The 14792-nt window shown below is 55.6% G+C and overlaps 2 protein-coding genes across 2 annotated transcripts in view; both read left to right on the top strand.

Moving 5' to 3' along the window:
* Positions 1–13050, top strand: part of LOC147528111 (IgGFc-binding protein-like) — a 45175-nt gene extending 32125 nt beyond the window's left edge. The window contains exons 38-47 of the mRNA XM_086618620.1: positions 11–282; positions 6333–6435; positions 8726–8963; positions 9059–9342; positions 9452–9729; positions 10023–10621; positions 11000–11564; positions 11716–11915; positions 12017–12397; positions 12760–13050. Coding sequence (XP_086474746.1) covers positions 11–282; positions 6333–6435; positions 8726–8963; positions 9059–9342; positions 9452–9729; positions 10023–10621; positions 11000–11564; positions 11716–11915; positions 12017–12397; positions 12760–13050 — 3211 coding nt within the window. The remainder of the gene's footprint in view (positions 1–10; positions 283–6332; positions 6436–8725; positions 8964–9058; positions 9343–9451; positions 9730–10022; positions 10622–10999; positions 11565–11715; positions 11916–12016; positions 12398–12759) is intronic.
* Positions 13051–13070: 20 nt separating this feature from the next.
* LOC104371950 (IgGFc-binding protein-like) overlaps positions 13071–14792 on the top strand; it is an 80212-nt gene continuing 78490 nt past the window's right edge. Inside the window, exons 1-3 of the mRNA XM_086618619.1 lie at positions 13071–13105; positions 13716–13987; positions 14519–14668. Of these exons, the coding sequence (XP_086474745.1) occupies positions 13071–13105; positions 13716–13987; positions 14519–14668 (457 nt within the window). The remainder of the gene's footprint in view (positions 13106–13715; positions 13988–14518; positions 14669–14792) is intronic.

Below are 14792 nucleotides of genomic sequence, written 5' to 3'. Positions count from 1 at the left end.
TGCTTTGTAGGTGTGACCCAACGCTCAGCCCGCCTGCGTCCTGCTTCCCCGAGGAGGAGGAGGCCGCTAACGAGCAGTGTGCAACCCTCACGCAACTTGGTGGCCCGTTCCAGCCATGCCATGCAGTGCTGCCACCCCAGACGTACTTTGAGAGCTGTGTCTATGACCAGTGTGCCACGGGTGGCAGCACGGAGCAGCTCTGCAATGACCTGGGGGCCTATGCCGCAGCCTGTGCTGAGGCAGGCGTCACCCTGGGAGACTGGAGCGCTGGCACGGGCTGTGGTAAGTGTTTGGTTGGTCTCCTTTGTGGCCTAAATTCAAGGAACGGTGGAGGTTTCTCTTGTGTTGCCTAACCACTCTGGTGGGCCAGCCCTTGGGTGAAGAGACTCTTTGTGTCAGGGATGCCGTGGAATTCCTGTCCTGCACTGCTTTTTTCATGGTGGGGGGACGTTTGGGAAGGGTGCAACAACCCCATTTGGGAATAAGTCCCCATTATGATACACATCTTCTCCTCCTCTGTTTCGCTCTACGTCCAGCAGCTCCTACCACCTCAGCCCCCTTGCCAGACACCTCAACGCGACCTCCACATACAACAACATCGCCGGCACCTGGGACAAGCACAGGTACTGTTGTCTCCCATCCATGTTTTTTACTGGCTCTGCTAGGCACTCAGCTCGTGCACTTTCACTTGGCTGGCCATCCTCTCCTGGCCGTGAGCATGCCAGGGATGTAGGTGTGCCCTGTGGGACACGGGGAAAAGGTGGCCCCACCCTCACTCTAGAAACTCTGCTTCCCTTTCTGCACCATATCCAGCTCCCTCAATGGACTGCGATTTCACCTGCACGTTCGACCACGACTTCTGTGAGTGGGTCCAGGCGGATTACAGCAGCATTGACTGGATAAGGCACAAGGGTCCAACGCCCACGCAAAATACCGGCCCCTCCTCTGACCACACGACAGGAGGTAAGAACAGCAAGCAGTACAGAGCGGTCCTTCAGGCAGAGAAGTGTCCCTGGGAAGATGACAGCAAACCTCTTGTCACAGCAAATACAGGCCACGTGTTTCCTGGCCTTGATCCAGAGCCGTTTGTGACAGTCTCCCCCAGAGCCAGAGCCTTTCTTTAGGAAGCTTTCCAGCCGTGGGAATCAGTCTGTGGTACCCTCAGGGCAGGCGAGGACCTGCCACACGAGGGGGAAAGAAAGGCAAAGCCTGATGACCCAGCTTTCTCAAGGGAACAGGAAGGGGTCTGTTCTTTTTGGAGACGTTGGCTTCTCCAGAAGCCAATGATGAGTGGGCCCCAAAGCTGCAGAGCCATGCGAGGATTGTGGCGATGCTTTGGAGGTGGTGCCATTGCCCAGTCTGAGCCACACAGCTGCCGTGGCCCAGAGAGCACGGTTCATAGGTGGACTCAGGGCTGGAGAGGGTTGTAGCTAGCGAAGGACCTGTGTTTGCTCTCTCCTCCTTTTGCCTGCCTTGAACTGCAGCAGCGGGTACTGCCCGGACTGTGCTTGGGTTGTCCCTGGGTGCTTTGTCTAGACTTGATGGTGCGCGACAGTGTGGCTCACGCTTTGTTTCAGACGGCTACTACATCTACCTGCAAGGGAGCAATGCTCTCCCCGGCTTTGTGGCTCACCTGGTCAGTCCAGAGTGCAGTTTGGAAGGACCGCACTGCTTCCGCTTCTGGTATCACATGTACGGCGCGGCTGAAACAATGGCCCTGCGGGTGTACGTGGCTAAGGGCGAAGACCTAGTGCTGGTCTGGAGCAGTGTTGGGAACCACGGGGACAGGTGGAACTTGGGAGAGATCACACTGCACAGCACAGAAGACATGCAGGTAAGGGCACAGGCTCTCACTGCCGTCTGAGATGAACCGTGCTTTCTAACAGCACTTCACACGTGTGGCTGGAGCTAATGCTGGGAACCGTCCCTTCCTTTAGATCGTCCTGGAGGGAGAATGGGGTGAAGACATCCGGAGCGACGTAGCATTGGATGATCTGTCCATTGAAAAAGGATCCTGTGCAGGTACAAGGCTCGGCTTGGGGAAGGGCAGCTTGAGAGATGCCACCGAGTGAGGTGGCAATCTGTGCTACAGGCACGAGCACAGGTTGTCCTTGCAGTAGGACAGTGATGTCCTCCCTGTAGGCCAGTGATGCAGCCTGTGCCCAAGCAGGCTTTCCTCTCGGCGACTGGAGCGCTGGCACTGCCTGCAGTCACTATTTAGTTTGTGTATTACAAGGCCTACAGGCACGATATTGAGCATAGCTACTGAAGTGCCTAATCTGCTTTTGTCACCCAGCTATGCTGCTGGCAGACCCCTTGAGTGCCAGGGCTCTTTCTGAGATGACACTCTGCGATCCCTGCCCTGGGCCTTTCTGGTCATGGTGTTGGGGTGTTTGGGAAGGGTGAAGAAGCTGCCTGGGACAAAACTCCCATGTAGGCACAGATCTCCTCTAACTGCCTCTTGTGCTAGGTCCATCAACCACAGAATCAGTGACCACATTGCCAGATGCCACTACGGAGCCTTTGCATACGTCAAGACCCACACCAAGCTCAGGTACCCTCATGCTCCCTCCCCATCTTGTACTGCTTGTGAGAAGCGTTCAGTTAAATTCCTTTGAGGCTCATGGCCAAGGGATAGAGTTGCTGTAGTGAAGGAGCTGCGTGTCTCCTTTGCTCACCCAGCAATGCTGTTCAGAGAGTAATTGAGTACAGAAATCTAAGCAGAGGAGTCCCTGTGCAATCCTTGCCCTGGGCCTCTCTTGTCACGATGCTGGGGTGTTTCGGAAGTGTGGATCAGCTGCCTGTTACAAAACTTCTATGTTGGTGCCGATCCCCTCTAACCCTCTCTTATGTCAGGTCCACCAGCCACAGAACCAGAGACCACCTTGCCAAGCACCACAACACAACCTTCGCATACACCGAGACCCTCACCAAGTACAGGTACTGCCACATCCCATCCCCATCTAATGCTGCTTGTGTAAGTGTTCAGTTAGTTTTTTTCGAAGCTCATGGCCAAGGGATAGAGATGCTGTAGTGAAGGAGCTGCGTGTCTCCTTTGCTCACCCAGCAATGCTGTTCAGGGACCACTTGAGTGCAGAAATCTCAGCTGAGGAGTCCCTGTACAATCCCTAACCTGGTCCTCTCTGGTCACAATGTTGGGGTGTTTGGGAAGTGTGGATCAGCTGCCTGGGACTAAATTTCCGTGTTAGTGCAGACCTTATCTAACTCTCTCTTGTGTTAGGTCCACCAGCCACAGATCCAGGGACCACCTTGCTAACCACCACAACACGACCTTCGCATACACCAACACCCACACCGAGCTCAGGTACTCTCATGCTCCCTCCCAATCTTCCACTGCTCGTTGGAAGTGCTCAGCTAGCTAACTATCTGCCTGGGACAAAACTCCCATGTTGGTGCAGATCTCCTCTAACTCTCTCTTGTGCTAGGTCCACCAGCCACAGAACTTGGGACCACTTTGCCAAACACTGCAACGCAACCTTCGTATACACCAAGACCCACACCGAGCTCAGGTACTCTCCTGCTCCTTCCCCATCTTCTACTGCTTGTAGCACCTGGTCATTTCACTTCCTCCAAGGCCCTCGACCAAAGGATGGAGTCAATGTAGTGAAGGGGCTGTGCCTCTCTTTCTACCTCACAACACTGTTGATGGGAAAAGACCTAAGTGCTGGAGATTTTGCTGAGGAGTCACTGTGCAATCCCTGCCGCGGGCCTCTGTGGTAACAGTGTTGGGTGTTTGGGAAGTGTGAACCAGCTGCCTGGGATAAAATTCCCTTTTTGGTGCCGATCTCCTCTAACTCTCTCTTGTGCTAGGTCCACCAACCACAGGATATGGGACCACCTTGCCAAGCACCACAACACAGCCTTCACATACGCCAACACCCACACCGAGCTCAGGTACTGCAACATCCCATCCCCATCTAATACTGCTTGTGTAGGTCTTCAGTTAGTTTTTTTCGAAGCTCATAGCCAAGAGATAGAGTTGCTGTAGTGAAGGAGCCACGTGTCTCCTTCTCTCCCAACAATGCTGTTCGGGGAGTATTTGAGGGTAGAAATTTCAGCTCAGGAGTCCTTGTGCAATTCCTGAGCCTCTCTGGTCACAATGTTGGGGTGTTTCGGAACTGTGGACCAGCTACCTGGGACAAAACTCCTATGTTGGCACGGATCTCGTCTAACTCTCTCTTGTGTTAGGTCCACCAACCACAGAACTTGGGACCACCTTGCCAAACACCACAACCCAGCCATTGTATACACCTGGAACCACACTGAGCTCAGGTACTCTCATGCTCCCTCCCAATCTTCCACTGCTCGTTGGAAGTGCTCAGCTAGCTAACTATCTGCCTGGGACAAAACTCCCATGTTGGTGCAGATCTCCTCTAACTCTCTCTTGTGCTAGGTCCACCAGCCACAGAACTTGGGACCACTTTGCCAAACACTGCAACGCAACCTTCGTATACACCAAGACCCACACCGAGCTCAGGTACTCTCATGCTCCTTCCCCATCTTCTACTGCTTGTAGCACCTGGTCATTTCACTTCCTCCAAGGCCCTCGACCAAAGGATGGAGTCAATGTAGTGAAGGGGCTGTGCCTCTCTTTCTACCTCACAACACTGTTGATGGGAAAAGACCTAAGTGCTGGAGATTTTGCTGAGGAGTCACTGTGCAATCCCTGCCGCGGGCCTCTGTGGTAACAGTGTTGGGTGTTTGGGAAGTGTGAACCAGCTGCCTGGGATAAAATTCCCTTTTTGGTGCCGATCTCCTCTAACTCTCTCTTGTGCTAGGTCCACCAACCACAGGATATGGGACCACCTTGCCAAGCACCACAACACAGCCTTCACATACGCCAACACCCACACCGAGCTCAGGTACTGCAACATCCCATCCCCATCTAATACTGCTTGTGTAGGTCTTCAGTTAGTTTTTTTCGAAGCTCATAGCCAAGAGATAGAGTTGCTGTAGTGAAGGAGCCACGTGTCTCCTTCTCTCCCAACAATGCTGTTCGGGGAGTATTTGAGGGTAGAAATTTCAGCTCAGGAGTCCTTGTGCAATTCCTGAGCCTCTCTGGTCACAATGTTGGGGTGTTTCGGAACTGTGGACCAGCTACCTGGGACAAAACTCCTATGTTGGCACGGATCTCGTCTAACTCTCTCTTGTGTTAGGTCCACCAACCACAGAACTTGGGACCACCTTGCCAAACACCACAACCCAGCCATTGTATACACCTGGAACCACACTGAGCTCAGGTACTCTCATGCTCCATCCCCATCTTCTACCACTTGTTGTAAGTGTTCAGTTAGTTTTCTTTGAAACTCATGGCTGAGGGATAGAGATGCTGTAGTGAAGGAGCTGCGTCTCTCCATTGATCACCCAGCAATGCTGTTCAGGGAGGGGGTGATGTTTGGGAAGGGTGCAACATCCCCGTTTGGGAATAAGTCCCCATTATGAAACCCTCCTCCTCTCTTTCGCTGTACGTCCAGCAGCTCCTACAACCTCAGCCTCCTTGACAGACACCTCAACGCGACCTCCACATACATCACCAGCACCTGGGACAAGCACAGGTACTGTTGTCTCCCATCCATGATTTTACTGTCTGCGCTAGGCACTCAGCTCGTGCACTTCCACTTGGTTGGCCATCCTCTCCTGGCTGTGAGCATGCCAAGGATGTAGCTGCCTGGGACAAAATTCCCTTTTTGGTGCAGATCTCCTCTAAGTCTCTCTTGTCCTAGGTCCACCAACCACAGAGCGTGGGACCACTTTGACAAACACGGCAACACAGCCTTCACATTCACCAAGACCCACACCGAGCTCAGGTACTGCCACATCCTATACTCATCTTCTAGTGCTTGTGTAAGTGTTCAGTTAGTTTTCTTTGAGGCTTCTGCCCGAGGGATAGAGTTGCTGTAGTGAAGGAGCTGCGGTGGCAATCTGTGCTACAGGCACGAGCACAGGTTGTCCTTGCAGTAGGACAGTGATGTCCTCCCTGTAGGCCAGTGATGCAGCCTGTGCCCAAGCAGGCTTTCCTCTCGGCGACTGGAGCGCTGGCACTGCCTGCAGTCACTATTTAGTTTGTGTATTACAAGGCCCACAGGCAAGATATTGAGCATAGCTACTGAAGTGCCTAATCTGCTTTTGTCACCCAGCTATGCTGCTGGCAGACCCCTTGAGTGCCAGGGCTCTTTCTGAGATGACACTCTGCGATCCCTGCCCTGGGCCTTTCTGGTCACGGTGTTGGGGTGTTTGGGAAGGGTGAAGAAGCTGCCTGGGACAAAACTCCTATGTTGTTGCAGATCTCCTCTAACTGCCTCTTGTGCTAGGTCCATCAACGCCAGAACCTACAATCCACTCGCCAGACACTACAACACAGGCTCTGCACACACCATCACCACCAGGACCCTCACCAAGTACAGGTACTGCCACATCCCTTCCCCATCTTGTACTGCTTGTGTAAGTGTTCAGTTAGTTTTCTTTGAGGCTCATGGCCAAGGGATAGAGTTGCTCTAGTGAAGGAGCCGCGTCTCTCCATTGATCACCCAGCAATGCTGTTGAGAGAGTAATTGAGTGCAGAAATCTAAGCTGAGGAGTCCCTGTGCAATCCCTGTCCTGGGCCTCTCTCGTCACAATGCTCGAGTGTTTCGGAAGTGTGAATCAGCTGCCTGTGACAAAACTTTCATGTTGGTGCCGATCTCCTCTAACCCTCTCTTATGTCAGGTCCACCAGCCACAGAACCAGAGACCACCTTGCCAAGCACCACAACACAACCTTCACATACACCGAGACCCTCACCAAGTACAGGTACTGCCACATCCCATCCCCATCTAATGCTGCTTGTGTAAGTGTTCAGTTAGTTTTTTTCGAAGCTCATGGCCAAGGGATAGAGATGCTGTAGTGAAGGAGCTGCGTGTCTCCTTTGCTCACCCAGCAATGCTGTTCAGGGACCACTTGAGTGCAGAAATCTCAGCTGAGGAGTCCCTGTACAATCCCTAACCTGGTCCTCTCTGGTCACAATGTTGGGGTGTTTGGGAAGTGTGGATCAGCTGCCTGGGACTAAATTTCCGTGTTAGTGCAGACCTTATCTAACTCTCTCTTGTGTTAGGTCCACCAGCCACAGATCCAGGGACCACCTTGCTAACCACCACAACACAACCTTCACATACACCAAGACCCCCACCGAGTTCAGGTACTGCCACACCCTATGCCCATCTTGTACTGTTTGTGAGAAGTTTTCTTTGAAACTCATGGCTGAGGGATAGAGATGCTGTAGTGAAGGAGCTGCCTCTCTGCATTGATCACCCAGCAATGCTGTTCAGGGAGCACTTGAGTGCAGAAATCTCAAAGCAGGAGTCCCTGTGCAATCTCTGCCTGGGCCTCTCTGGTCACGGTTTGGGTGTTTGGAAGGGTGACTCAGATACGTGGGAGAAAACTCCCATGTTGGTGCAAATCTTCTCTAACTCGTTCTTGTGCTAGATCCATCAACATCAGAACCAGGGACCACCTTGCCAAACACCACAACGCAGCCTTCGCATACGCTAAGACCCACACCAAGCTCAGGTACTGCCACATCCCATCTCCTTCTTGTACTGCTTGTGGGAAGTGTTCTATTAGTTTTGTTTGAGGCTCATGGCCAAGGGATAGAGTTGCTCTAGTGAAGGAGCCGCGTCTCTCCATTGATCACCCAGCCATGCTGTTCAGAGAGTAATTGAGTACAGAAATCTAAGCTGAGGAGTCCCTGTGCAATCCCTGCCCTGGGCCTCTCTGGTCATAATGCTGGGGTGTTTCGGAAGTGTGGACCAACTGCCTGGGACAAAACTCCTATTTTGGCGCGGACGTACTCTAACTCCCTCTTGTGCTAGGTCCATCAACACCAGAACCCACAATCCACTCGCCAGACACTACAACACAGGCTCTGCACACACCATCGCCGCCAAGGCCCTCACCAAGCACAGGTACTGCCACATCCTATCCCCATCTTGTACTGCTTGTGTAAGTGTTCAATTAGTTTTCTTTGAGGCTCATGGCCAAGGGATAGAGTTGCTGTAGTGAAGGAGCTGCGTGTCTCCTTCTATCTCCCAACAATGCTGTTAAGAGAGCAGTTGAGTGCAGAAATCTCAGCTGTGGAGTCACTATGCGATTCTTGCCCTGGGTGTCTGTGGTCACGCTGTTGGCGTGTCTGAGAAGGGTGGACCAGGTATCTCAAACTAATCTCCATCTTGATACTGACCTTTTCTAACTCTGCTCTGTCTCTCTGTAGCTCCACTTCCTTCAACACCCTCAACCCCTTTGTCGGACACCACGACACAGCCGCCACACACTCCACCAACAACCACTCCTGGGGCGACCTCAGGTACTGCTATAATTGGTAGCATTTTCAGTCATCTTCAAAACCCATAGTAGATACATGGTGCATTAGCATTGCAGGGCTGTTATTTGCTTTGTGTCACTATCATGCCATATTGAGACAAACATTGAGCGCTCTTCCCTTCCTGAGGGTTTGAGTGGGGCAATTCAGCTTCTAGCATGTAGGTGTTCTAGGAGGTTTGAACTGGATGCCTGGAAAAAATTATCCTGTCATCTCCACTAACTCTCTCTCTTCATAAATGCGGTAGACCAGCCACGGGGCTGATGTTCTTTGTGCAGGGTGGGCTGGGGAGCAGAGGCATCAGGAGGTGCTTAACTGAACGTTTCCTCTGGTCTTTCCACTGCCAGGGACCTGCGTGGTGGAAGGAGACCCTCACTACCACACGTTCGACAATCAGCTACACCACTTCATGGGCACCTGCACCTACACCCTCTCCAAGCTGTGCGAGAGCAACAGCTCGCTGCCCTACTTCAACGTGGAAGCGGCCAATGAGCACAGGGGAGGAAACACTCGCGTGTCCTATGTCCGATACGTGGATGTCGATGTGGCTGGCCAGCGGATAAGGCTGGGGAAGGGCGGAGTGGTGACGGTAAGCACCAGAGGGAGAGGTGGAGGGGCTGTGCGAGAGGAGAGAGCTGCGCCAAATGGGTTGCTCCAACCCTGTCTTGGTTTGTGTCTTTCCAGGTCAATGGAGTGGCAGAGGTCCTGCCCTGCTCCCCATCCGCAGGCGTGCAGGTCTCGTCCAGTGGGTTCTACACAGTGGTCACAACAGACTTTGGCTTGAGAGTGAAGTTTGATGGGAACCATCGCGTGGAGGTGACGCTTCCGAGCAGCTTTGGGCAGAAGGTTTGTGGCATGTGTGGGAACTACAACGGGATGGCAGCAGACGACTTCCTGAACCCGGAAGGGGTGCTGGAGCCAGACTCCACCAGCCTGGGCAACAGCTGGCAGGTGACCAACGACAGCAGGTGCGTGTGGCCCTCCAGCAGGACTGGGGACGCGTCAGGCAAGGGGAGGGGGAGGCACCAGGAGAAGCCCACGGATGACCCAGCGGCCTTTCTCCCTGTCTTTCCACAGCTGCTCAGCCGGACCACTGCCCACCCCAGCCTGCAATGAGACCGACAAGCAAGTCATTGCCAGCAGCCGCTTCTGTGGGCTCCTCACTGACACCAGCGGCCCGTTCCAGATGTGCCACGCTCTGCTGAGCCCCAGCGGTTACTTCGACACCTGCTTTTATGACCTGTGTGAGCTGGGGCTGGACCAGGAGGCCCTGTGCAAGAGCTTGCAGTCCTACGCGGATGCCTGCCAGTCGCTTGGTGTCAAGATCCCTGTGTGGAGGAACGCAACCTTCTGCCGTAAGTCCACACACAGTGCCGCGGATCGTTACCCTCGGGAAAACGCAGAACAGGAATGGAAGAGCGGGGTGGGGAATGAGAAATATTTTTGCTACGTGCCGTGGGGATCTACAGGTAGTCGTCAGTCTTAGAGGCACCATTTCCTCTTTCATTTGGTCGGCTATGACGTAGAATACCCATGGAGCCAAGCAGACCGCAGAGACAATAGAGACTTTTAAATTTTCAAAGGGGAAAGGACAGCACATAGAAGTGTCGCATTTTCCAAGTAATGGCCATGTCTTCTGTCTCGGCAGCCATCGCCTGTCCGGCCAACAGCCACTACGAGCCCTGTGCTGCAGCCTGCCCTGCCACCTGTGTTGACCCGATGGCTCCTGCTACCTGCAGCCTGCCGTGCGTGGAGGGATGCGTGTGCGACAGCGGTTACCTGCTCTACAACGACCAATGCGTGCCCAGCCAGCAGTGCGGGTGCTGGCACAACGGGCAGCACTACCCCGTGGGCTCGGAGTTCTGGACGGACAACACCTGCTCCTCAAAGTGCCGGTGTCCCGCGCGGGGAAGCAAAGTCCAGTGCTCCGATGCCTCATGCCCTGCGGGCCAGTACTGCGGGGTGCAGGACGGGAAACCCGAGTGCCTCAAAGAATCCTACGGCATCTGCCACGTCCACGGTGACCCTCACTACAACACCTTTGACAAGGTGACGCACAACTTCATGGGCAACTGCACCTACACCCTGGCCAAAGTGTGCTCCAACACCACCTCCCTGCCCTACTTCAACGTCGAGGCCAAGAACGAGCATCGTGGCAGCACCAGAGTGTCCTATGTGCGCGAAGTCCTGGTTGAGGTGTACGGGGAGCGCGTTGTCATGGTCAAGAAGGAGCGGAGCCAAGTGCTGGTAGGCAGTGGGGCTGGCCCAAGCGTGGCGTGGCTGTGAGGCAAGGCGGGCGTTTTCTTGGATGTCTGGCACGTGCCGGACATCCCTGTTGTCCCAGGCCCGGGTGGGTTCCCCTGAAGCCACTGGGTTGCTTTGCTTTTCCTTTCCGGAGGGGTTGGAGGAGGGAGAGGCAAACGTGGAACGTGGCCCGTGTTGAACAGGGTCGCCTGCAGAGTGCCGAACAGAGACGTGGCTCTGCAAGGCACAGGGGCGTCTGGGTGCCAGGGCACCGTGGGCAGCGTTTTGCCGTGCCCGGCCTGGCAGCTGCTTTGCCTGGGGCAGGAGACCCCTGGGAGAGCAGGGACAAGGCCAGGGTCCATTGCGGTGTGTCTGCCCTAGGTGAACGGTTTGCGCCAGACCTTGCCGGTGAGCGCAGCGGGAGGTGCCATCACGGTGAGCAGGAGCGGCCGCTACATCGTCCTGGAGACAGACTTCAAGCTCAGAGTGTCCTACGACACTGACCACTCGGTGGAGGTGAAGGTGCCCACCGCCTACTTCAACCTGACCTGTGGCATGTGCGGGAACTTCAACAACCGGAGAGAGGACGATTACATGATGCCCAACGGGCAGCAAGCCGCAGACTCCAATGTGCTGGGGGAGAGCTGGCAGGTCCCAGACAGCGACGCCTCTTGCGGCGTGCCCGTCCCCTCCCCACCCTGCAGTGCAGAAGAGGAGAAGCTCTACCGATCGGACCAGTTCTGTGGCACGCTGACTGCCAGGCCCGGCTCTTTTGAGAAGTGCCACGCCGTGATCAACGCCCAGAGCTACTTTGAGACCTGTTTCTATGACCTTTGTGCCCTGAATGGTGGCCAGGAGGTCCTGTGCGCTGCTCTGGAGGCCTACGCTGACGCATGCCAGGCAGCCGGCGTGACTCTTCTTCCCTGGAGGAATGCCACCTTCTGCCGTGAGTACCTGCCTCGCAGTTGCCAGAAGGGAAGAGTGTTGCTCCCCATGCCCAGAGCCTCTGGCCAGAGCAAGTCTTTGGTCTTCCCCTTCCCAGAAGGTCGTCCTTCCTTGAAGGCTCGCCTCTCCTAATCGCCCCCTTCCCATTGCAGCCGTGCTGTGCCCCACCAACAGCTACTATGACCCTTGCATGAGCGGCTGCCCTGCCACCTGTCTTGACCGACAAGCCCCACAGAACTGCTCCGAGCCCTGCATGGAGGGCTGTGCATGTACCTCTGGCTTCCTCCTCAGCGGAGACACCTGTGTGCCCGAGGCCCACTGTGGCTGCCTCTTTGAGGGCAACTACTACAGCGTGAGTGAAAACCCCGCCCTGGCTTGCACCCCTCCCAGGGCATTCCCTTGCCTCTCCCTTCCTGCCTCGTACGCTGACGCTCGGTGTCTCTCTGCCTGCAGGAAGGCGAGTACTCTGTGAGTGAGAACTGCACTCGCCGGTGCCGCTGTGAAGGCAACGGCCAGATGGTTTGTTCTGCCTTGTCCTGTGGTGAGGACGAGGTCTGCAAGATCCAGAACGGCCAGAGGGGCTGTTACGCAGCCAGCACTGCTCTCTGCCACATCTACGGCGACCCGCATTACAGCACCTTCGATGGGAAGCTTCACCACTTCCAGGGCTCCTGCAACTACACGGTGGTGACGGGCTGCGACAACGCCTCCCTTGGGTTCAGTGTCACCACCCGCAACGAACATCGTGGCAGCCAGAGCTGGACAGCTCTGAACTCCGTGGCACTGTCCGTGGAAGGCCTCCACATTGCACTGCGCAAGAACAAGGCGGTCTACGTAAGCCCCTCATTTTTACACCCGGGAGCAACAGATGCCCTGGGCACCATTAACTACTGCTCAGTCCCCGGCAAGAGCTCGGTATTTCTCTGAGCCTGTTGGCGTGCTCACCGAAGAGCACGGCGAGGCTCTGAGCAGGCCAGGTCAGGCTGATGGCGCGGCAGCAGGTTTTCGTCTTGTTCTCCCGAGCTTTCGGTGTGCCGTATGCAGGGTAGCAGCTGTTCTCGTAGCCTGGGCAGGGTTTCTCGTGCCATCCGTGCTTCTGACTCGCTGGGCCCTGGCACCATCGCAGTGAAGAACAGTGACCTCTCAGTGGAGGGCATCTCTTTACGCTTCTGTCTCCCTCTCTGCCCCTTATTCAGATCAACGGTGCTCTGGCCTCCCTGCCTGCTTCTCCTGCCCCCGGTGTGAACGTTTCCCTGAGCGGCTCCTACGTGCGGGTTTCTACCAAGCTGGGCCTGCAGCTGCAGTTCAATGGGGACCATGAGCTCCTGGTGAGGGTGTCTGAGAAGCACAAGGGCAAGCTGTGTGGGCTGTGTGGGACGTACACGGGGAGCCAGCAGGACGACTTCACGCGGCCCGACGGGGTTGTCGTGCCCGACTTCAATGACTTTGGAGCCAGCTGGCTGGTGCCGGATGATGAGTGGCCGTGAGTCCTTGTTCCGTTGCGTAGATGACGGACAAAAGGGAGCGCGGGATTGGGGAGCTGTGCGGGGCACAAGAAGGGAGGGTTGGTAATGGCAGGCATGGGGCAAGGCAGAGGAGGCAGGCATTTGTGGGAACACGTGTGAGAGCACGTAGAGGCTCCGCAGCAGCAGACGTATGGTCCGTGCGTCTCACCTCTCTGCTCCACGCACCAGTGGGATGCGCTGTCTGCAACTGGGTGCCAGACGTGTGGCCGTGCCCCTTTGCCGTCAAGGCTGGCTTGCTTGGGGCAGTGTCAGGGTGCACGGTGCTCTCTCCCCATAGACGCTCTGCTCTGGAGTCCTTGGTGACCTCTGTGCAGGGCCCTGCCATCCCATTCCACACGCTGCATCTCACTGTTCCTGACCCCGGAGAGAGTGGGCCGGGGCCTCGGCACGATGCTTTTCCTGAGCCGTTGCGATCGCAACTGCCTCGGCCATTTGTTTCTGTCCTTCTGACACCACGGAGGGGAATGGCGACTGTGGGCCATGATGCCCACCATTTGCAGGTGCCTTGTCTCAGCGAGGGATCTGGACTCCAGAGGCTGAGCTTTTGGCTGGGAAGGAGGTCAGGGAACGGTGTGGCTGGGGTCCACAGGCTGCTGTGAGCTCAGGACTCTCTGTCTGCTTTGTAGGTGTGACCCAACGCTCAGCCCGCCTGCGTCCTGCTTCCCCGAGGAGGAGGAGGCCGCTAACGAGCAGTGTGCAACCCTCACGCAACTTGGTGGCCCGTTCCAGCCATGCCATGCAGTGCTGCCACCCCAGACGTACTTTGAGAGCTGTGTCTATGACCAGTGTGCCACGGGTGGCAGCACGGAGCAGCTCTGCAATGACCTGGGGGCCTATGCCGCAGCCTGTGCTGAGGCAGGCGTCACCCTGGGAGACTGGAGCGCTGGCACGGGCTGTGGTAAGTGTTTGGTTGGTCTCCTTTGTGGCCTAAATTCAAGGAACGGTGGAGGTTTCTCTTGTGTTGCCTAACCACTCTGGTGGGCCAGCCCTTGGGTGAAGAGACTCTTTGTGTCAGGGATGCCGTGGAATTCCTGTCCTGCACTGCTTTTTTCATGGTGGGGGGACGTTTGGGAAGGGTGCAACAACCCCATTTGGGAATAAGTCCCCATTATGATACACATCTTCTCCTCCTCTGTTTCGCTCTACGTCCAGCAGCTCCTACCACCTCAGCCCCCTTGCCAGACACCTCAACGCGACCTCCACATACAACAACATCGCCGGCACCTGGGACAAGCACAGGTACTGTTGTCTCCCATCCATGTTTTTTACTGGCTCTGCTAGGCACTCAGCTCGTGCACTTTCACTTGGCTGGCCATCCTCTCCTGGCCGTGAGCATGCCAGGGATGTAGGTGTGCCCTGTGGGACACGGGGAAAAGGTGGCCCCACCCTCACTCTAGAAACTCTGCTTCCCTTTCTGCACCATATCCAGCTCCCTCAATGGACTGCGATTTCACCTGCACGTTCGACCACGACTTCTGTGAGTGGGTCCAGGCGGATTACAGCAGCATTGACTGGATAAGGCACAAGGGTCCAACGCCCACGCAAAATACCGGCCCCTCCTCTGACCACACGACAGGAGGTAAGAACAGCAAGCAGTACAGAGTGGTCCTTCAGGCAGAGAAGTGTCCCTGGGAAGATGACAGCAAACCTCTTGTCACAGCAAATACAGGCCACGTGTTTCCTGGCCTTGATCCAGAGCCGTT

The sequence above is a fragment of the Tauraco erythrolophus genome, chromosome 11 (assembly GCF_009769465.1).
Source record: "Tauraco erythrolophus isolate bTauEry1 chromosome 11, bTauEry1.pri, whole genome shotgun sequence".
In the NCBI taxonomy this organism is placed as follows: Eukaryota; Metazoa; Chordata; class Aves; order Musophagiformes; family Musophagidae; genus Tauraco; species Tauraco erythrolophus.
Note: the sequence above shows the minus strand (reverse complement) of the source record. Positions and strands in the feature narration are given on the sequence as shown.